The sequence below is a fragment of the Cryptotermes secundus genome, unplaced genomic scaffold, assembly GCF_002891405.2.
Source record: "Cryptotermes secundus unplaced genomic scaffold, Csec_1.0 scaffold312, whole genome shotgun sequence".
NCBI lineage: Eukaryota > Metazoa > Arthropoda > Insecta > Blattodea > Kalotermitidae > Cryptotermes > Cryptotermes secundus.
The window spans coordinates 536,210-560,394 of NW_019727091.1; the positions used below are offsets into that span (position 1 = coordinate 536,210).

Sequence of the window (24,185 nt, forward strand, 5' to 3'; positions counted from 1 at the left end):
TTAGAGGCAAACACTCAACGACATAAGCAGTGTACATTTAACTCCGTGCCCTGCAGCCCGCAAAGCGAACTATAACGACCGCGCGAACGCCGCTTATCGGCGAAGTTAGTGCCAGCTTTCACGGATAGAGGTGTTACGTGGTCAGCTCAACGGATCTCCACGGCCGTTAATCTCGTTTTTCTAAACCGGAACCGCTATTTCCTTGAAATAGCTCCTCAGTTATCCTCACGAGGCTGAGTGGAACCCCGTTCCAGACCCAATACTTCTCAGAAAACCTGGCAGCGCCGGGAATGAAACCCGGGACCTATGGATCTGTAGCCAGGAACTCTGACCACTAGACCACAGAGGCGGTAAGCAGTATACATTATAAGATTAATCTTGAAGATATCCATTGAATCATGAAATGACGTTTTTAAAAATATTGTGACATGTCGAACCGTTGCTGGGCAACGGGATGTGGAACGAGTTACCACGAAGACAGACTCTGAATAAACGGTCGGTTGTCGGGTTGCGCAACAGTGGAAGCGAGGTTACACAACAGTAAGGAAAGCGGTGTGTCTCCGTGCAGTGCCTAACCGAGCCGAAGCGCGCTGGTTGCTACGCAGCAATAAGCAACTCTCGGCAGCGTTGCCCAGCAACGCCTGTAAACACGGCGTTTATGCAACAGTGAAGCGAGATGGGTTTTCCGCTATCCGACTGAGGGTTTATAAGGGAGACTGGAATGCGTAAGCAGTGAGTTGAAATGTAGCAGCCGCCGAAGCCAGTTAGTATTCGGAGTATGAGTTGAAGTCCAGCAGCTACAAGTTGTTATTGAGTTGTATCGAGTGAGTGGAAGTGACTACAGCAGGAGAAGTAATTGTGATACTGCAGATGGCAGTAATTGTGAAATTGTAAATTGTGTAAATGTAAGCGCGAATGTGGAATACGAGTAAAATAGCTAGATCAAAAACGGCGTGAAGTTATTTGTCGCGTGACATACCCAACACGTGACAATATCAATGAGAATAGGGCATCACAATAACCCCAACTGGTGATGTTATTTGTCGCGTGACATACCCAACACGTGACAATATCAATGAGAACAGGGCATCACAATAACCCCCAACTGGTGAAGTTATTTGTCGCGTGACATACCCAACACGTGACAATATCAATGAGAATAGGGCATCACAATAACCCCAACTGGTGATGTTATTTGTCGCGTGACATACCCAACACGTGACAATATCAATGAGAACAGGGCATCACAATAACCCCCAACTGGTGAAGTTATTTGTCGCGTGACATACCCAACACGTGACAATATCAATGAGAATAGGGCATCACAATAACCCCAACTGGTGATGTTATTTGTCGCGTGACATACCCAACACGTGACAATATCAATGAGAACAGGGCATCACAATAACCCCAACTGGTGATGTTATTTGTCGCGTGACATACCCAACACGTGACAATATCAATGAGAATAGGGCATCACAATAACCCCAACTGGTGATGTTATTTGTCGCGTGACATACCCAACACGTGACAATATCAATGAGAACAGGGCATCACAATAACCCCAACTGGAATGAACTGTTGACAGATTCACTCTAACATAGGCAAAGACTAATTAAGCACTATGCCATGAAGGCGTATGGGGGAGTGGATTTATAGATCCACATTTTCTTGACCTTGGCACTAGGTGGTGAGTGGTTATCTTCACGTCCCGGCCGCTTTACCCCCGGGGAAAGAGCCCCGGTACCCTTTGGATAGGAGGCTGGGTGGACTCCGGAGCCGGTCTGGAAGACGTGGAGAAAATTCTTGACCCTAACGGGACTCGAACTCCGACTCCTCGGTCGTCCAGCCCGTAGCTAGTCGCTATACTTACTAAGCTATCCCGGCTCCTACTCTAACTAACATGCCTTCATATACTAGTATACTGTCATACTAAGCCATTAACAATCTGTTGTAGTATGAAGCTGGAAATTTTCTTCAAATTCTGTCAAGCTACCATCTCAATTGCTCGACGTGTGTAAACATAAGTTCGTCTAAATAACTTACCCCGCTTGCGATGAAGACAGGCAGGAAGATCCACCCTAGCACCTGAAGTAGTATCAAAGCCTGCAAAAGAAAATAAATAAATTATGAAATGCGTTCATAACGCAACTATTCTGTGACGTTCGCTTCCTCCTGTTTATCTGGAAGGAAATTTTAAATTTTAATAAAGTAACGGTTGTAGCAGCACGTTCGATTAGATTTTAATTAAATATACAATTATCTACAAGTTACATATAGGCCTATAAATACAGACTGGAAGAAGTTTCATGTATTTACTATGAAAAATAAACATCGACAATGTTCGTGTGTGCCGAAAATACAAGTCTGGATGTATAGGAACAGCTTAACGACTGTGATGCATGAACTCCTTTCTGGTTAACGGTCTCGGAAACTAAGACTTACGGGAAGACTATATTTTACATAAAGCATATGTTTCATTCTCCTGTATATCTTCTATTCGAAACATTTTGCGTTCCGATGAATATTTAACGGGTTAAGCTGGAAGTTTTGGCAGAACGTTCGTATGTCTTCATGTAAAACGTGCATAATCTTTGTTCGATTTTAATAAAAACCGAATGTGTTGGGCAAACTTTTCTGAAACTCTTCAATACAGAATTGTGTACAAATCCGTTTAGCGGTTCTCGATTTGGACTTGATTATCGAATACTTTCATGCATGCAAAGGAAGAAAGAAACACTTTAATATGCGCTCTGAAAGGACGAGAACACTTGTTCTGTAATGTGTGTCCTAAGAAAACAGGAACAAAATAGGTAAACGTAACAGCTTGAAAATAACCGAATCTAGCATTCCTTTTTTATTAAATCAACACAAAAGAATATTCCTCGGGAGTAAAAGACGGCTGGCATGTAAGGCTGATAACCTCACCGCCATCTGTGAAACGATATTCCAGAAAATGTGGAAGCCTCAACGTCTCACGACCTTATGGTTCTCCACGGCCTATTGCAGGGATAACCTTATTATTCTTATTTAGTTTTGTAACAATTATAAATTATAAAAGACAAGTCCGTCCAATGTGACTATTTCAGTTTTCTCACTTGATGATTCACTAGCCTTACATGTTTCGATCCATTTGGATCATCTTCAGAGGCACCAAACACTTTTTAGAAACCACTATCACAACAGTTGTCATATCAAATACACATGTAATGTCCAAGTACACAATGTTCCATCTATCACTCACAGCAGCCTTTCTGGTTACAGAAATATTTAAAGTTGTTTTAAAGTTTTAAAACTCTGTTAAAAATTGAAATACATATACCATACGGTTCGTGTCAATAACCCCTGTCGTCTCTCTTCAAGGTGGCCAATGTTGTGCCTCCTATGTAACTTGAGTAAGGAGATTCTTAATATTGTCCGTTATGATTTCTTGGCCCGCTGTGCTGTGTATACTAGTTTTGTAATTTTACCGTTTCGGTTGAACGAAAGAGACTCCCCACACCTCCCCTTCCAGGCCGTGAAGTCACTGGCAAAAGCAAGCGTAACGGGGGCCCTGAACCACAATCGTTACGTCAGTGAATTTCGTTGTCGTTGTATGACATCTTTTGCTCACTGGTCGTTTCACCGGTCAGGCAGGGACTGCCTGATGGCAGGAGGAAATTATGAATTGTTAAATTTATGGCGGGATGTGTACCCCAGTGACGGTTTTCTTCAGTTTCATGACATTCTGTTATTAATTGTGCCTACTTACTGGAGAAGTTGGTCTATTTTTTACTGGAGGGAGGGGGTGCTGGTGGTAGTGGAATTTATCGACGTCCGTGCCGGCACTTACGTTTGTTCTGGCCCTCTTTGAATTAATGATTGATATAATCCTAAAATTTGGAAAATGTAAAAATACTTTTTTGACTATGAGAAGCTTAGTTTTGCTACGGTTGGACCAGCGGGACACAAGCTGTCCTACATGGCCGCCGTCTTATTACAACTGCAGTGTTTTTCGGGAACGTAACCTCCGCGGTTCGTGACGTACTGTACTTACCTTACCACGTCTGTCACAAGAGGTATCGGATGGGAATGATATCTAGGCTTCAAGGTAACGCGTCTCACTTTACAATAAAATGATTCTGAACGAAACAAGAAGCTCTACTGAAGGTTTCTGCAATGTTCGTTGATTCCGCAAGACAAATCCGATATAGGCCACCTCATAAAAGCTGACCCAGTCACCCTTTTCCGTGTTTCTTCTGATCTACTACCCCTAACTGTATTTGATCACGAAAAAAATCATGAATTGTGACGAAGAAGAAATGTGGGAAGGTCATTAATGAGATGGACGGTTGGTTCATGTTCAAGGAAATAGCGGCTCCGGCCTAGAAAGCTGAAATTAACGACCGTGGAGATTCGTTGCGCTGACCACGCGACACCCTCTATCCGCTAAAGGTGGCACTAACTTCGCCGACAAGCGATGGTCGCTCGGTCGGTATAGTTCGCTTGCGGACTAAAAACACGGAGTTCTTGTTTTGTTTTTTTGTTAGTATCTAGAAGTCATGCGTATATAGAGTAGGGTAATTGTGGAAACTGACAGATATGGAAGGACGCGGTCATGGCCTAATCCATTCCGCCATGTGTCTGGAGGGGATGAGAACAACTCCAATCAGGGTAGTCGCTGTCCCGGTGAGATTCTAACCGAGACCTCCTGAATACACGTCTACAGTGTTCCTGCTGCACAGATCAGCTCGTTGAGATGCAAAATCAAGACCTTAGCTAACGGAACGGGCCTGACGGCCCAATCCGTGACACTGACAAGGAAGAACTGTGCCCCCATATATCGACTCGAAACATATATAAATATGCCCAAGTACACAGTCAACTAACCGATCACAGTGCCCGTGCGGTGTAAGGCATGAACTGTCTTCATTCGCTCGAAAGCTGGGATTGTGGGTTCGAATCCCACTCAAGGCATGGATGTCTCTGTGTGTTTGTGTTGTACTGTGTGTAGGCAGCGGGCTTGTGACTGGCTGATCACTCATCCGAGGAGTCCAACCGTCTGTGTAAAAAAAAACGAACTGAAGCAACCAACAAAGGGTCGTAGAGCCAATGATGAATGAATGAATGAATATAATCAACTAATCTGTAGGCGAAAGATACTCGGTTCAAATCTCGATAAGTGTATCAGCTATCCCTTCTGAAGATTTACGTAACTACTTCCTCCATCATATTTGGTTCAAATATAATCGCGAACGGGAACTTTGTGGTTGTCCTCAGTTCCTCCAGGCAAACGCCGGGATAGTACATCAAACTATATGGCGACAAATTCCTACCACATCCTTTTGTATTAATTATTAACTGATCATTTTACCATTCTGTCCTCTACAATCTGACACCGTTGTTTAATAAACCAGAAATAAATAAGTACAGGAACATGTATTTTCGACGACATCTATACATATTTAATTTAAATACACAAAATAATTATCTATATAAGACAACGTGTTAACATGTGGAGCAGACGGAAAGACTCCCAAAATCCAACGAAGTCTTCTCGAACGATCGGCCACCACATCATTCCTTGACGTCAGAGGCAGAGGCAGTCTCCAAAACTTTCGTAATTCTTACCCTACTGACATAAATAAATGTTTTTTATTGCTAATGGGGTACTAAGTCCCTTGCACTGTGGCCACTTCTGGCATATTATACCAGCCCCAGATGATAGGTGAGGGAGACTGTGGAGCAATTGGTGGAATGAAGATTGGCAGGGGAAACCGAAGTACTCGGAGAAAACCTGCCTCAGCACCACTTTGTCCACCACAAATCCCACTTGACTAGACCCGGGATCGAACCCTCTAAATAAATGTTACTCACATTCAGTTCAAAGGCTCCGACAGCAATACCCGCGGCAGCCCCAGAACCAGCCAGGCCTATGAAGTGCTCGCTGCCGATGTTGCTGGCAAACAAGGAGGCACCAACCTGCAAGAAGAGCAAATCTTTAAGTTTTATACAGTACTTGTGCAGGACAGACCCACAGACACACCACCACCGAAACACACGGCCTATTCTGTATGCCTCACTATCCATATGAACGGGGCCCACTGGTAACTATGGATTTAGACCGAACCGTGCATAACTTGGGCTCACTGCAGAGCCTGGGCTCAATCCCAAGTAACCTTGTATGAGATTCGTGTTGCAAAAATATGAACTGAAGCAGTCTGTCTACGAGTTACCTCGGCTTTTCGCCTAATTTTAGGGCTTCATCTCAGACCCCGTCCTTGTCTGGTTACAAAGTACGGAAGTTACTTATGGGTTTTGATTAAAGTCTTCTGAGTTACAACACCGTGTGTCTGGTAGGTGGCTACCGACGTGTAGGAGGAACTTGCTGCGTCCGTCTTCATATCAGTGACTTGTACCCTGAAAATGGAGGGAACGTGTTTCTATAAAACACCGATAATCATTTATGAGGTTAGAAAGCTCATACGCTGAAAACTAAACTACTTACGACGGCAGAAGTCTTCTACCCTGAAATGGAAACTGTTATAGTCTTATGAAATATCGGTAACAACCCATAAGAACACAAGGTTTATGCCCTGCATAGCCCGTCCCTGTAGGGCATAAACCTTGTGTTCTTATGGGCCGCGCCATAGCTCAAGCGGCTGGCTTCCACCGCGGCGGCCCGGGTTCGATCCCGGGTCTGGTCAAGTGGGATTTGTGGTTGACAAAGTGGCGTTGGGGCAGGTTTTCTCCGAGTCTGTTTCCCCTGCCAATCTTCATTCCACCAACTGCTCCACAATCACCCTTACCTATCATCTGGGGCTGTTAACAATAGGCCAGAAGTGGCCGCAGTAGAAGGGACTAAGCCCCCACCCCACTAGAAATAAAAAAAACGCTTGAGCTATGACACGGCCCAACCTTCAAGATACTCGACACTCTTCATTTCAACAAAGCTTTAGCGTCAACTTTTGGGCCGGAATTGTAGACGCTTACTCATGTGAGCCAAAAGTGATAGCGAATCGTCTCGGTGGAATCCAGTACGCTGACTCTAACATTTCCCCTTTCATTGGAAAATGTACCTCTGAATGTTCAAGAAGGCACGTCATTTCAGCATGAAGGCGCCAACTCCGCCCTTTCACGTCAAGTGTGCACTTGGTTAACAACCATTTCCCCCAGACACATGGTTCGGTACTGAGGGTCAAATCGTTTGCCTTCTACATCCGCCTGGTCTGAACTCACCTAATTTCTTTCCCTGACGAGGGTTATCAATTGCGACGATCTACCAATCACATCCTGGTAGCTATGACATATTACGGGAAAATCGACAACTGATTCGTATCAAGGACTCCATTCGACGTCACTCTGAAGTGTGCGTGAGACCTGGAGGTGGTAACTTTCAGAAGATATTTGTATACCTGTATCTGGCTCCACAGTGCTTGCTTAAGCAAATATGCCACAATATGAATCTGAGTGGAGGAAGTGACATGGGGTTGGAATGAATTACATAATAAGGAGTTTCATAACTTGTACTACCCACAGAATATTATTAGCATGATCACATTAAGGAGAATGATGTGGGCAGAGCATATAATACACATGAGAGATGAGAAATGGATAGTAAAGCTGGCCGGAAAATCTGAAGGCAAGATATCTGTTGAAAGACCTAGACATGGGTGGCTGAATCTGGCTCAGGATGGAATCGAATTGCGGGATCTTGTGAATAAGGTAACAAACATATGGGTTCCATAAAAGGCGAGGAAATTTCTTGTCTAGCTGAGCGACTATCAGCTTCTCAAGTAGAGCTCTATACTGTGAAATCAGATGATAAAGTAGGATGCAGAACACTGCATTAACTTACCGGAAGCCAATGCATGTAACGCCCTGCCAGGAAGTAGCCACTCAGAGTGTTCCGGTTCGGACGGCATGCCGACTGAAAGAAACAGAAACACATGTTTAATGCACCTGTGCGTATTTATTTATAATGTTCTTCAGGGCGCTGTCAATACCTCAGACAAGATGGCGCCGGATAGCAGGACTAGTGGTGAACGAAGAAACTGCGTCTGACAGAGTCCTAATGCAAAGGAAAGCTGCTGCCACTACATGCACTGATACTCAGTCACAGAACGAAGGACTGACTAACCTCCACATGAGGCGCTATTTATTATTTTCTCATAAGCCTATACTATCCACCTACTGCCGAGTCAAGAATGGTGAAGCCATACCTCCAATCTCCCATGCGTCTTCATGGCGCTGTGCTTAATCATTAAGCGCAGGGACTTCCCCTTTACCGAAGAGGGATGAAGTGACAGGAGGTTGCAGAAAACTGAATAATGAGGAGCTTCATAACTTGTACTCTTCTCCAAATATAATTAGAATGATCAAGTCAAGGAGGATGAGGTGGGCAGGTCATGTAGCACGAATGGGGGAGACGAGGAATGCGTATAGGATATTGGTGGGAAAGCCAGAAGGAAAGAGACCACTGGAAAGGCCAAGGTGTAGGTGGGTGGACAATATTAGAATGGATCTTAGAGAGACAGGATGGGATGGTATGGATTAGATAGATGTGGCTCAGGATAGGGACCAGTGGAGGGCTCTTGTGAACACGGCAATGAACCTTCGGGTTCCATAAAATGCTGGGAAGTTCTTGAGTAGCTGCAGAATTGGCGGCTGCTCCAGAAGGGCTTAGCTCCATGAGTAAGTAAGTAAGTAAGTAAGTAAGTAAGTAAGTAAGTAAGTAAGTAAGTAAGTAAGGGAGTTCACATTTTACCTTTACATGTACCGGGTATATACGAGCAAGCATTACAAGATGGCGAAAAAAAACTGAAAAAATTGTACTAATTTACACATTTTCAGCTCTCCTGAATATGAAAAATTGGTTTCAAGTGTTCCATCTGTATGTATGTATGTATGTATGTATGTATGTAAGGATTTATGGACGGAGGAATGGATGGATGGATGTGCTGACGGACGGACGGTTGCTCAGGGACGATTTGGCGGATTCTATTCATATCCGGCATCAAAGAGTTCGCCCATACGTCAGTGCTCGAAGGATATAAACATTCAAGCTTCAAAAACGGAGACCCTTCATACGGGACCCAAAAAGTAAAATGGCGATTTTCTCGGAAACGGCTGTGATACTTTTGCTTGAATTTCAGCAGTTTGTGGAGACCATTTGCCTAAATAAAACTGCTTAGGCGGCATCTTCTGAAAAAGAAGACTAACGGGACGCGCACCAGGGGCCCAAATATTTATGTAACGCCTGAATATCCTAACTTCCACATTCACTGACCAATAATGGTCTACCGAACAACAATACAATTCAGTTCTAAAGGGTTCTGACGATAGTGTATAACACTCGGAATTACTGGGTTTTTGGACTTTTTCCAACGTCCGGTATTCTAGAAAACACGACGTTTCGGAAACTGCATCTACTCACTTGGGTCTCTCAGAAAGAGTGACTGAGGTAAGCTCTTTCTAAGGGACCCAAATGAATACGTGTCTTCCCACCCTCACCTAAGGACGGAAACAGATCAAGTTTCCGAAACTTCGTGTTTTCTATTTTCTAGAATACAGGACGACGGGAAAAGCCCCGAAAACCAGTCATTCTGAACAATCTACTTCGTTCCTAAGGTAACGCATTAAGGTCAATGGTAGGAACAGGATAGCTCAGTCAGTAACGACGAAGCCTCTTGAGCGGGCGACCGGGGTTCGATTCCCGGCGAAGGAATTTTTGGCCGCGCCATAGCTTAAGCGGTTAGTCGCTGGCTTCCCACTGTGGCGGCCCGGGTTCGATCCCCGGTCTGGTCAAGTGGGATTTGTGGTGGACAAAGTGGCGCTGGGGTAGGTTTTCTCCAAGTACTTCGGTTTCCCCTGCCAATCTTCATTCCACCAATTGCTCCACAATCACCCTCACCTATCATCTGGGGCTGGTACAATAGGCCAGAAGTGGCCGCAGTACAAGGGACTTAGTCCCACCCCACTAGCAATAAAAGAAATAAGGTCAATGGTATATCAGAACGCATGCAAATGTTTTTCTACTAACGGTTTCTTAAGGAAGGGCAGTAGGCTAATTGAATCTACAATTCAGTTAATGTGACGCTATTTTTGCACCTCATATACCCAGGCAGTGCCTGTGGAACTTTACGTGAACAACTGGCTCACAGCCAACCAATTTACTGTTTGAACTGCACCCGCTCACGTATGTATGTGTCCGCATGCATACGTGAGCGTGAGCGTATGTATGTGTCCGCATGCATACGTGAGCGTGAGCGTATGTGTCCGCATGCACACGTGAGCGTATGTGTGTCCGCATGCATACGTGAGCGTGAGCGTATGTATGTGTCCGCATGCATACATGTGCGTATGAAGAATTACACGTGGTTTATTTAGTTACGCTTTCGGTTACTAGGGTTAGCTTATATAATGTAGAATGACAAAATGACCAGAGAATGAATTGGAAAGGACTTGCATGGATCATGGCCCAATTTAAATATTACCCTTGAACTGATTTGGAGGGACTGAGAAAATTCACGAAGTCCACAGCCAGGATAGCCGATCTCGGGGCAGAGATTTGAAACCGGAACCTCCTGAATATGAAGCAGGGGTGTTAACCACTCCACCACGACAGTCTTGTGTGTGTGTGTGTGTGTGTGTATGCAATTTGTAAACAAATGAAACATATTGTAGTTCCATATGAATAGTGCTCCCGGATCCAGGAACGAATACAGTCCAACAGAATCATTTTAGACGCCCAGAGAAATTACCTCAGGATTTGGCAGTCCTTTCTGGAATCCCGAGGCCAGTTAAAATCTGTGCCTGTTTCTTTTGTGCTTTGCTTCAGTCGCTGCAGATACATATCCAGTATTATATGCAACAGTTCGACATCTCCATACTTAGTCCTCTGTAATTCTTAAATAACACACGTAACCCTTGCATCAGTCACCATATGGGATGAAGTACGGAACTAATATGTCACTGAGAAAGAAACATATTTCAAACAAAACAAGTAAAGCTTGCATCAGCGATTTATACAGAATTACGCAGAATCGGGGGGGGGGGGGAAATCACCGTGAGAGGCTCAAAGATATATCGCAAAGTTCATTATAAACAACAACTAAGAAGTAATCTTCAGTTAAATACACGAAGTTCATCTACAAATACATGAAAGTTCAGCTCCTACAAAAACAAAACAAACTCCGTGGCCTGTAGTCCGTAAGCGAATTATACCGACCGAGTGACCACCAACTGTCGGCGAAGTTAGTGCCAACTTCTGCGGATATAGAGTGCCGCGTGGTCAGCGCATATCCAAACGGCCGTTAATTTTCTGTTTTCTAGACTGGATATGCTATTTCCTTGAAATAGCTCCTCAATTATCCTCACAAGGCTGAGTGGACCCCGTTCCAGACCCGCTAATTCTCAGAAAATCCTAATAGCGCCGGGAATCGAACCCGGGACTTCTGTATCTGTAGCCAGTAACTCTGACCACATGACTACAGAGGCGGTCGAAAGTTGAGATACTACCTCACAAAAGTCAAAGACCATTCGGTTAATGCTGTTTGGAGTAATAATCGCTGTTTATTCGAACACTCATAAGAATCACATATATATGTATATTATGTGGACAAAATGTAGAGTTTCAGAACGTTAAAAGAGGCCATATATACAATAACTGCTGTGCTCTAAAGGGATAAAATTAATATTCCGAAAGCTCACCACTCTCGAGTGACCTAGATGGATTATGATCCAAGAGTGGGAAATTAAATAATTCCGTGTAATATGCGGGGTTCTCGCGATGGTGAGCTTGAGGAATACTGTCCTATGCCATGTGACGTAGTGCAGGTTGGTAATTCACCAACGTTTCGGAGAAACGTTAACACCTCGGCCCCTATTAGTGTCTCGCATTGGTCATTTCACGCATCTCCTTACTACTGAAATCGGCCCATTTCAGGGCCTCGATTCCTCCTCCATGCTTGCCCTCATTCCTACTGATTCGCTCATGGCTCCTATCCCGGTCTACAGCTGTACCACCTTTCTACCCATCTCAGCTTACTCTTCTACCTTGAAGATGGAGGCAGCATGTCTCTCTCAAATATCACTAAACTTCTACTTACTCACTCACGGAGCTGAGCCCTGCTGGAGGAGCCGCCAATTCTGCAGCTACTCAAGAATTTCCCAGCATTTTATGGAACCCGAAGGTTCATTACCTTGTTCACAAGAGCCCTCCACTGGTCCCTATCCTGAGCCAGATCAATCCAATCTATACCATCCCACCCTATCTCTCTAAGATCAATTTTAATATTGTCCACCCACCTACGCCTTGGTCTTCCCAGTGGTCTCTCTCCTTCCGGCTTTCCCACCAATACCTTATATGCATTCCTCGTCACTAAACTTCTAACAAGTACAAAAGTCACATACTACAAGAATTTGTTCTTCAACTGGACTGAATTGTTTTCATGGGTTACTTAACGGCTCTGTCAATATCTAAACTACACAGTGTCGGATGTAAACTAGAAATTATTTGCAAGGAAGCAGTCACGGCCTAACCGAGGTACTATGACAGAATTTTTGCCTGAAGGACTCAAAGAATATCAAGACATATCTCAGTCAGGACAGCCGGTGTCCCAGTCGATATTCTAACCCCTGAATGTGTTGATTTCTTGAAAGAACTAGGATATTGGTATAGCAGGTTTCCATTTGTATTATCCCGTTCAATAATTCCTTCCCAAGGCGACTGTTATTTCCTGGATGTACAATATTTCACTTGGCATCAGTAAAGCCAAAAGAACATTCCAGTGCAATATTAGGAACATATAATGATACTGACATAATTAACTCCACGAAGCAGAGCTCTTATTGAGAATTTAGTAATTTCTGGTAATCAATCCTTACTACATCTTCGTTCGATAGGTATATTTTCAACAGACTTGTTGCAGAATCCGAAGTTTCTCTACGTTCAACATAAAAGCTTACTACTGACTTCTAACCCGAGCTAATTTAATCCACTTCACATTCCTCTAAATCAAACTTCCGCCCAAATGATCTCTTTCCAACCAAAATGTTATGTTTCTTCCCTTTCCCATTCATGCTACACATGCAAATAGTTTCAGCAACCATCATTACTATGCAATCTCCGCCAATGCAGTTGTTCAGGCATTCAGATATAAAACAGACAATTATTTCTGTATTATTCGCTTTCGGGTTCTAGCCATGTCGTACTTTAAGCTGTTCCAACGTGTCAGCGCACACCGCAATCACCATCTTCGTCCTGAAGATGATCCTATTCCTCGAGAGCAGAAGATATTAAACCTCAGTCAAAGACGGCAAAAAGATAATTTTTAAATACGTATGTTCTTGTTCCTTGCTTCCTTTGCATAATCGCGATAATGAAGATTTTAAAACATGATATGAATTCTGAAGATACTAAGTCTGAATCTCAGGCTACGCCATAGCTCAAGCGGTTAGTCGCTGGCTTCCCACCGCGGCGGCCCGGGTTCGATCCCGGGTCTGGTCAAGTGGGATTTGTGGTGGACAAAGTGGCGCTGGGGCAGGTTTTCTCCGAGTGCTTCGGTTTCCCCTGCCAATCTTCATTCCACCAATTGCTCCACAATCACCCTCATCTATCATCTGGGGCTGGTACAATAGGCCAGAAGTGGCCGCAGTACAAGGGACCTAGTCCCACCCCACTAGCAATAAAAAAAGTCTGAATCTCTTACCCTGTGATTTCTTATGGTTATCCCTAGTCCCTCGACACGAACACCAGGACAGTACTATATGAAGAAGGTCGCACCCACTTCCTTCTCGATTATTTCTAGTTCACGGTCCGTAACATCTCAAGTCATTCAACATTTGATAATCTAAAAAACGAACAGGTTGGTCTAGAGGTAAATCTCTAGACTTGTATTCGGGAGATACTTGGTTCAAATTTCGATAAAGTCACCGGCTATCCTGACTGAAGATTTTCGCGGGTTTCCTCAGTTTTCCTACGCAATTCACCTTAATTAAGTCACGGCCACTTCCTTCTAAATCCTTCCCAATTAATTATTCGTCAGTCATCCTACCATCCGATGCTTTGCGGTCTCGATGCTGAAAGCTTCGTCCAATAACCCACAATAACCCAAACGCTGATATGAGATCGTTAAGTAGCTATCTTCCTGACCTTGCTCACTTCAACAACGCCATTGTATTATCGACCCACTGGCAGCTGGTTGCCATGGTTACCTAGTTCCATCTCAGTCTGTTGCTCCATAAGTGAGAGCTTGATGCTTCCACCAGGAGAGAGAGACTTGGTTAGTCGCGCAGTCGTCCTTGCCTCGTCTGTAATCATGACCTTGCATCGAAATTGGTAAACTAAACTCTGTTTTTTTTTTTAGTTTCTTGGGGTGGGGTGAGATTGAGCACACTTGGTACGTAGGCTGCTAATTGGCCTATCGTACCAGCTCCGGATGACAGACGATGATGAGTTTGGAGCAGTCGGTGGAATGGGAATTGGCAGGGGAAACCGAAGTACTCGGAGAAAACCTGGCCCAGTGCCACTTTGTCCACCACAAATCCCACATGACCTACTCTCCTGAGAGTAAATGTAACGGGGCGTGAAGCTGAACAGACCATCCTTTAACGCCAAGATCAGGAGTGTGTGAGGCTATACCAGCCATTCACACGTCTTCATAGTGTGGTGCTTAATTAAGCATAACTTCACTTTCCTTACTTTAACTGTCGCTCAAGTACTTCATTCCTCAACCCTTGTCATACCGATAATACCGAAGGCTACAACAAAAAACTCCGTGGCTTTAGCTCGCAAGTGAACTATACCGACCGAGCGACCGCCGCTTGTCGGCTAAGTTAGTGCCAACTTTAGCAGACAGACGGTGTTGCGTGGTCCTCACGAGGCTGAGTGGACACCGTTTCAGACCCACTACTTCTCAGAAAATCTGGTAGCGCCGGGAATCGAACCCGGACCTCTGGATATGTAGCCAGGAACTCTTGATACTTACAGTATCACTAAATAACATTTTTAAAAAGTCACTAAAGTCGGCAGTTTACCCAATAATTCCTGGTGCTTCTAAAACTTCTGATTCTGTGGTAACGTTTTCAGCTTACATCAGATACGCTGGAAATTATTCTGTTACCCCTGGGGATAAATTCAGGAGCGTCAGATTTCATTATTATAGGATGTCAAAGTATTGAGCGGGATAGCCCCAATACCCCCTCTTGCAACCCCCCCTGCCCTACTTCAATGATCCTATGAAGAAGGCCCACGGTATAACGAAACAAAGTTTAATACCGACGCTCACATTCAGAATTCCTCGTGTATCAATGTTGACATTGGCTTCGTGCCAGTGGTATTTCTTCATACTGCAAAACAGCCGTTTGCACACAGCTTCTGACTTTATCTCTGCTTCTAAAACAAACGTCAATGAAACAAGTACTAGTCTTATAATTAGTATATGTTTTTCTACCTATCGATGAATTCATCCATACAAGAGTGCTTGGTCTTGTAGCAGTAATACTATACAGCAAACTCCCTGCCAATCGCCAATGTTAACTTAAAAAAAAAAAAACGTCAATTAACAAGACAAGGGTTTTGTGGAAATTTGGAGTATGGAAAACGCGACTACTGTTAACAGTCACGGAAAAGTTTCGTCAAAAATCTGAAGGGAATGGCCGGCGTGGAAGATGTAAGAGCAGATGAGAGGATAATATTAAAATGTATTTTACAGACATTCGGGTAATGGGGTATATGCACAAATTCATAACCGCGGCTACAAAAACTAAAATATCAAGTTTGGACAAACTAGCTAAAAATGGAATAGATTCTTAAAATACGCGGTTGGCAAGAATTGCATTTGTTCGCTTCATACTTGCAGTTTTTTTTTAATTCGCTTAGTGGGGGGTGGAGTCCAATTGGGTCCACTCGGAACGGCGGCCACTGATTGGCCTATTGTAGCCTGCCCCGGGTGATTATGATGATGGAGAAGTTGGTGGAATGAAGATAGGCAAGGGAAACCGAAGTACTCGGAGAAATCCCGCCTCAGCGCCACTTTGTCCACCACAAATCCCACTTGACCAGACCCGGGATCAAACCCGGGCCGCCGCGGTGGGAAACCAACGACTAAGCGCTTGAGCTATGGCGCGGCCCATACGTGCAGTTAATACAAGGTATGTGTGTGTCAAGTCGGCCACGAAAGGGCTAAGATCTTTAATGGGTCATTATTTCAAGTTAAGGCATCATAATAACCCGAGTTTAAAGTACCACTACTTAAAACCAAAAATTTACAGCTAAAGTGCGCTACTACAGACCAAGACGATTTCTTTACATGACAGGAGCAGCTCTCTTGATTAAAAAAAAATCCTTCTTTAGTTCAAATATAGACCTAGTTAAAATCATAGCTGGCTACGAAATAACTATTGCTCATAAGTTAATAACCGTGGCAGAATAAAGACGAAGACTTCAGATACCATAATCAGAAGGAGCGATAGAGGCAACGAAAACCGTCAAATTCTAGCGCAGATTGTGGCCCTATAATTACCATGAGAATTATGTATGTAGTTTCATATGCGATTTCATTGTTACGCCAATAGACGTAGATTCTAAATGGTTCTACCGATGGTGTGTAACACTAACCATTACGCCTGAGGACGAAAACAGACCCACTTTCCGAAACGCTGTGTCCTTTATAATACCAGACGGCGGACGGAACCCAAAAGCCCTATAATCCCAACAGGCTTGTGACTGGCAACTAGCTCCCTTAGTACAGGTCAATGTTTTTATGCTCGCAAGTATCACATCGCGAATCTGTACACACTCGATTTCTCTTCCACACAGTGCGCAGCAAACTAAGCTATACCCTGAGCGCCAACTTTTCTGCGCAGTCACAACTCAGTGGCCTCCACAAAATAACAACACTGTAGCAGAATAAGCCTGGAAACATAAGCCTGGCCATGACCTTCAGAATGAGAGACACTTGCCTGAAGCTGTCACGTTTTGGGATTAGCGTATTGTTTGCAGCTGATGATTCACTACAAGGCTGATTCTTTGCAATTTTACTCGCAGCATGAGTATGGCAAAGTCAGCAGCAGATGTGTCTTCCGATCTCAAAAACAAGCACTTACTTCACTCCAATGAAGTACATGGAGTTCCGAGCGTAAGTCATGAAGCCACCTTTCCTATCGCGTAATTTCTACTCAAAAACATCCATGAAGCCTATTATTGCTATTTCATTTCATTTCTGTGAAGCACTTCTTATTTAATTAGACCTTGAGGATTTTAAACAATGCTATCATCTGGGGTACGACGTTGAGTAGTGTGGCAGAAGGCTACCGACGTTTCGGAGGAACGTACTGCGTCTAGGGTCGAAGTGTAAGTGAAGCCAGCAAACAAGCAAGCACAGCACTGCCATTGGCAGAGGTGTGGTGATACATCACTGCAATCATGGTAAACCGCTTCATATATTTTGCTGAAATTCTTTCACTAATTCAAATTTCACTGTCCCGACTTTTAAGTAAGCTTATCAAACTTCAAAGAACGCCGCTGATAATTCTGTATACTATATTATGGGGTAGGCCGATACCGTCTTCAGTCTTTTTTTATTCATGTGAAGCAGCTGTCGCGAAGTTGAGATAGCGCAGTCGGTATAGCGACAGGCCGCAGTCTGGAAGGCCGAGGTGTCGGAGTTCGAGCCCTCTCAAGGGCAAAATTTTTCTCCTCTCCACGTCGTTCAGACCGGTTCTGGGGTCCATCAGCCTCATATCCAATGGGTACCGGGTGCTCTTTCTACGGGGGTAAAGCGGCAGGGGCGTGAAGCTGAGTACTCGCCTCGAAATAGTGCCGAGGTCAAGAATACGTGGGTCTATTCATCCAATCCCCCATAAGTCATCATGGCGTAGGGCTTAATTAGTAGTTAAGCATATGGACAATTTCGCCTCTTTTACCAGCCGCCGGCGCCTAGTACCATACAAGGTCAGCTGCCAATGTAGTACTATCTATGAACTACTACGGTTTACGCAATGGCTTGACCGTTGGCAAAAGAAAGGTTACGCAACCCACGTGTTGCTAAAAACATTAAATATTACAGAATTAAAGCTAAGAGCAAAGTCTGGTACATACGGAGTTAGTTTTCACAGGAGATGGCACTAGTATGATGTCTCGTACGAGAAATAGCACCTAGTCTCCACTTAGATTTACGACTCGAATCGAAAGGTTTTGTTACGTTCGGATTTAAGCACGAGTTTTAAAGTGGTTAGTGCTGGAGCGCTGTACTTATTTAATCACAATACCTTATTCTTCAAATACAATTTTACGTATAACAGGCTACTTCAAATTAATAAAGGATTCATTATCATCCGGCCGCAACAGACGCAACAGCACTCTAGAAGCTCTCATTAACCGACGTTTTTCTATTCTCTGGCACATCCATCATTGTCTCTTTGTATCTCAGGAGTTACTTCAGTCGACTCGTAATCATCTCACAAACAGACTGTTGCACCTGCTCTAGCTGGTTCGCTCGCGGATTTCTTCGTCTTCTACCCTGAAGATGGAGGCGATACGTTTTTCCGAAACGTCTGTTAACACAATTTCTACACGGCGCCACATCCCAGAAGACGGCTTTCTTCATAGTCACCGTCGTGAAAACCTCAAATCTTACAAGTGTTACTTCCTGTCCCACACAGCCCATCTCGAGTAATGACAACGAACCGAGTGCACACTTCAGGGATCCAGTTAAATTTAATCCAAGTTAGTATTCGATAAACAATGTGATGAGTATCACCGTGTTCACCGAATCTTAGGCAGAATGCCGAAGGACACCCGCCTTAATTATAAGCAGCACGCTTTTTCTAAAAATAAAATATGTTTTCTGGTATTCTCACGAAAGGTTTTAGCTACAAGGCCGAATCACCGGCATATGTGAGACTTCTGAGAAGTCTGCTAGTACGCATCGATTGTTTGCCCGTATGCATACCGAATGATAAAAGCACCTTCAAGGCTATGCAAAGATACAGAAACTCATTGAACTCGAGTCATAAATGATGAAGTAAACAATATTAGTATTGAACCTGCACTTTCCATGATATGACTCATTCCATTAACCTTATTCCCACTACCTGAAACGTCGCTAGCTAACCAACAAACGAAGTAAAAAAACGAACTCCGTGGTTTTAGCCCGCAAGCGAACGATACCGACCGAGCGACCGCCTCTTGTCGGCGAAGTAAGTGCCAACTTTAGCGGATAGAGGGTGTCGCGTGGTCAGCGCAACGAATCCTCACGGCCGTTATAATAAATTAAGTAACTAATAGCAAATACCGAAAGCTGAGGAACAGCTGGTCGGTGGGTTATATTGCTGCTGGCCCTCGCCTGCACAGTGGTCCTAGGTTCTGAGTCCCACGGAACTCATGACCATATTTACTGCCTGACGGCTCCAGGAATCTTCAGCGTTGTCATTAGCCCACCAAATGTGGGCGACTCTCAATTTGAACCGGGAAGACCGGCTAACTGAAGGTTCTTGGCGATTTTCTTCAGTTACTAAAAGAGAATTCTGGCATGTCTCTTCAACAGGTCATAACTTTACTTCTTTTGGCTTATTTTGGACTTCATCCATCGTCTGGTATGTAAAAGACAAAAGACCACGACGTTTCGGAGACTGGATCTGTCTCCGTCTTCAGGTGGGTAGGGAAGGATAAACGTACTCAGTTGGGCTCGTTAGAAAGAGCTAGTCTCAATCACTGGACCCATACCATACATACCAGACGATGGATGAAGTCCAAAATAAGCCGAAAGAAGTACAGTATACACCATCGTCAGAATCCTTTCAAGTCTATCCAGGTCATAACTTGTTCTTTCAACGTTGTTTTCATTCCACATTAACACATGGAGTAGTCAAAGTAACTTAATTTTCGTGAAAACGGAATGATTGCTCAACTAGCCAAGAAATTACACGTCTTTATGAAGCCCAAAGGTTCTGTAACGTGTTCACGGGATCCTACCATTGGTTTGTATCCTGAACCAGCTGGACCCGCTCAACAGCCTCACACATATTTCCTGCAACCTCACATCCACGCTTAGGTATTTCAAGTTCTCTATTCCCTTCAGGTTTTCGAACTACGTATAATTTTTATACATTTCTTTTCTTTTTCGTTCCGTCACAATAAGAAATATGGATATACCATACATCCGTCCTTTTTACAGCCCGAGTGTTTAGAAGTGACACACATCCGACGCGGAGTAGGAGAAGTATTGGTAGTGGCGGGGAGAGCTCCAGCATGGTGACAAGTGTGGAGGGGAAAGCAGTACAGGCGTTCTCAAAAGGAAATAACTTCTTACTTCATTGTGTTGCATAGTGTTGGCGGTTTAGTCTCGATGATGTTCGCACATCCGATGTTAAGTTTTAAGTGCCGAATGGCAGACTATCATGCACTTTACACTACTGTACACTATACACTATTATTATACATGAAGAGTTTATTTACATATTACACAGGTCTATTCTAAAGGGGCAACACCGGCAATATCCGCATAGATATCATCTCCACATGCCTGTCCATCCTCGTCACCACCAGATGAATCGGAGCTATCATCAGAACTGTCATCACTATCACCGCCAACGTGGAAGACGAATTCCCGTCCTGCGTCCAAAAGGCATTTCCGTGCCATTAATTGTTGCTCATTGCTCAAAGTGGCTAGTGGAGATTTCCTAGGTCTTTCTTTATGGGGTGTCGAAAAGGAAGTGGAAGCCCCAGATTCGATATTTTTGTTTCTCTTATTATTCTTCTGACACTACTTTCCGATACACCTGTTGCCTTTGCTACTTCCACTCCTATGTTCTTCAGTGTAATTGCTGGCCCAGCCTCTTTCATATACTTATATACATTACTAACAATTTCTCTTGGTTGTGAATGCAACACTTTTCCACTCAATTTACTTCGTGTAGGTGGCATGTTAAAGGAGATAGAAAAATGTACAAATATAAATGAACAAAANGAGACGTCTGCTCGCACTGAAAACAAACGAATGACGAATCACAACACCCCTCAACTTTCACGAATGGACCTGCCCATCCACTGCGCAGCTTTTCCTCGACTGTCACCTCTAAATACTCGGGCTGTACATGTTTCGCCTCATTAAGCCATCATCAGGTAATTGACTTCTTTACATACACATGTATTGGTCTGTTAGTATTCTTACATACTGGAATACTGTTCTTTCAGTAACATTGTCACATATCTAGGAGTAACTATAGCCGGGGTTTGAATTGTATTTATTGACCACCTTTACACAACACTCGGAACTACAAGTAATTACAGCGCTATCGCTGATCTCCACACTTCACAAATCACTACACGCTAAGTCTTTTCCGAGCCTGCTGTGTCTCCAACAGCCGTTCCCCAGCAACGGCTAACAGAGGAGATTCTTCAGCTTTCCGCACTAGAGCAGTTGCTATCGAGCGAATATCCAGGAACTGAACTTACTCAGCCGGCTTGGGGTCCTCGCTATAATAGTCCAGGGACGGACTCAACACAAAACACCGCCTCAACGTTCTTCTATTGTTGTTACGGGTGGTTGCCTAGGGACAGGCCGGATATCGTTGACGTGTTTACCGGTCGCTACCAAGCAACAAACGTTCCTTCTCGCGATCGTTGAATAATAATGGTACGACACGCTACATGCAGTTAGATATAAAAAGGTGTGTTCTCCTTTAAGATTAAATATTAATAGCTAAGATGTTGTATCAATGAAAATAAAATTAAGGGTTTATAAAAGGTTTTCTTGCGTTTTATGTGGATGCAGTACTTGTGTGTAGCTCTTTTGCCGGTGTACATTTTTGGGTTCTTCCCTGCCTTGTATTGAGGTAGTGTGTTTGTTGGCTTGTGGGCATGTGTCTGATTGCGTTTCTCCCCGCTTATGTTCCTCGCATTTGAGAGAATTATTGTGTCGTGTGTGGTGGTTGTAAACTGGAAAGCGAAAATTAATAAGACTATAGTTCGGCCATCTGTTACTTGTCTCCCAGGTCCAATATTCTCCGCAACTTCCTGTTCTCGATCACCAATCTATATTCTTCATTTAATGTGCCAGACCAAGTATCGCAACCACAAAAACAAGCAAATTTATAGTAAGGCAAAGATTCTGAAATGAATTTATACAAGCATATTTCGAATTTAATATGCTCCTGTTTTCCCGAATGCAATTTTGACAAATCGCCGTAAAATGAAACACAAAACAAACAACAAGCCATACTTAGAATATAGTCCGTCAAGCACCTATAAAAAAAAGGTTGAGGAATTGACAGTTCTGCGAGTAACAGTGAACTTTAGTCGTGTTTTAAGGGCATAATACCGTTAACGTCTGACGGTAATAAACAGAAACAGTTACATCTGTTTCTTTACGAGGTAAAAATGGCGATGAAGGACAATCGGAAAAAACAGAAGTTCTCTCTTTACACAAGGAGAATTACTGAATTTGTACTTTCGTAACAAAATTATGTCTAACAATGTATTGCAAGTTCGAAAGTTGAGCTCAAACTAAGAACCTCATAAGTCCGAAGGAATTCGCAAGTCAGGAACCCATGAAGCCCACACGTCATGTTTCTTGCTGCCAAATCATACAATATTTACGAGCAAGCTTATTTTGGCGATGTGTAATATTCAAATTGCGAACAACAAGAAATACTCGAAGCTGTACATTTGAAGGCCAACAAATTTTACTCACACTTCTTCACTCCTCTACATCTAGGGAAAGTCGCCCGTAACTCTGTACGAAAAAGGACGAAACTTGCAGTACTACACAAAGAATTCCAGGGAGAACCATCAAAGCCTACTTTCCTATAGCACACACTACCAGTCCTGCAGATCTTGTTTTGCCAGTGCCTTGTTTAGACAATATAAATTTACAATCCAATAATAAAACGCAATTCAAATCATGGGTTAGCGTGCTTGGCTCGCGGGCAGATGATAATATGATTGAATCTAAGTCACGCCAGACTTTTTCCTGTTATTTGCAACTAAATATTACACTGTTGTGTTTGTAAATTTTTGTTCTCTGGAAGTACTTATGAAGTAGACATTTTGTCTATGTTAATTATGTTGGTCACAACCTCACAATTTCACAATGCTGCCATGTTTGTAACATGTGACTCACAGACATTCAAAGTTATACATATTTGATATAGACATTTATAGTACGTTTATTACTAACCTAACGAACAAAATTTCCTAAGCCTAGCTCAAATGGTCTACTAGTTACCAAATAGAGAGACAAAGAAATTGTTCCAGTTTTCGCACGGCCTCCATGTCATTATTTCACATTCAATAAAACCTGAATTAGAAACTGCATATTATTCAAATTCCTCTTACCATACATCATATCAGAATAATAAATTACGTGTTGCTTCCATCTCACAATACGGTGCGTTAGCCATTTTGTTATTCTCAAGTGTAGGGAATCACAATGAAAGAAATGGATACCTTCAACAAAACTTTATACAAAACTCCGTGGAAATCGGCCAACTGGTTCAAAATTCCTGCTATTTCAATACTTCAGAATACATTAAACATTATAAAAATAACAAAATGCATGGGTTCAGACTGAATGCGGAACTGATAATTGCTCTTAAAATTCTCAGTTATAAAGACTGCTTGCAATTACTGTATATACCTATATGCTGGCAAATTTGTCATGTCCCTGACGAAGGAAATGTGGTCACAACAGTCCCTGCAGGCCTGTTTAAAATAAGATAAAGGAATGACTGCGAAAATTGCCATAGCAGTACAGACCGCCGGCTATGGGTAGACCTTAACAAGAGAATTAGGTGTCACTATAGAAACAATCTTATCAAATGCTCAACGTGGATTTAGGAAAGGACAATCTTGTTCAGACTATCCTACTATCAAGAAACCCCAGCTTATGGAACATGACTGGAAAAGATGTACTCCAAGACGTAATACACATAACTATCGACGGCGTTCTGTAAGTTTATTAAGCTTCCGTAAAAACTGGAATAATGAGATACAAAGTAGTGACAATCGCAGATGTCCAATTTAAACAAAACAAGTTTAAGCGTTCGTGAGATACATGGATGTAATAATTTGTGGTTTATGAAGAAAGCAGTCTTCTGGGATTTGGCACCGTGTATATGTGGTGTTAACCGACGTTTCGGAGGAACGTATCGCCTCCATCTTCAGGGTAGAAGAAAAAATATAAGAAATCTGCAAGCGAAGA

The 24,185-nt window shown here is 43.3% G+C and overlaps 1 protein-coding gene across 1 annotated transcript in view; it reads right to left on the reverse strand.

The window, feature by feature from the left end:
• The window catches only part of LOC111864352 (sodium/glucose cotransporter 5), a gene marked incomplete in the record, with an annotated part of 159,836 nt that overhangs the window by 85,593 nt on the left and 50,058 nt on the right, over window positions 1–24,185 (reverse strand). The window contains 3 exon segments of the mRNA XM_033751398.1: window positions 2,047–2,106; window positions 5,857–5,961; window positions 7,838–7,909. Of these exon segments, the coding sequence (XP_033607289.1) occupies window positions 2,047–2,106; window positions 5,857–5,961; window positions 7,838–7,909 (237 nt within the window).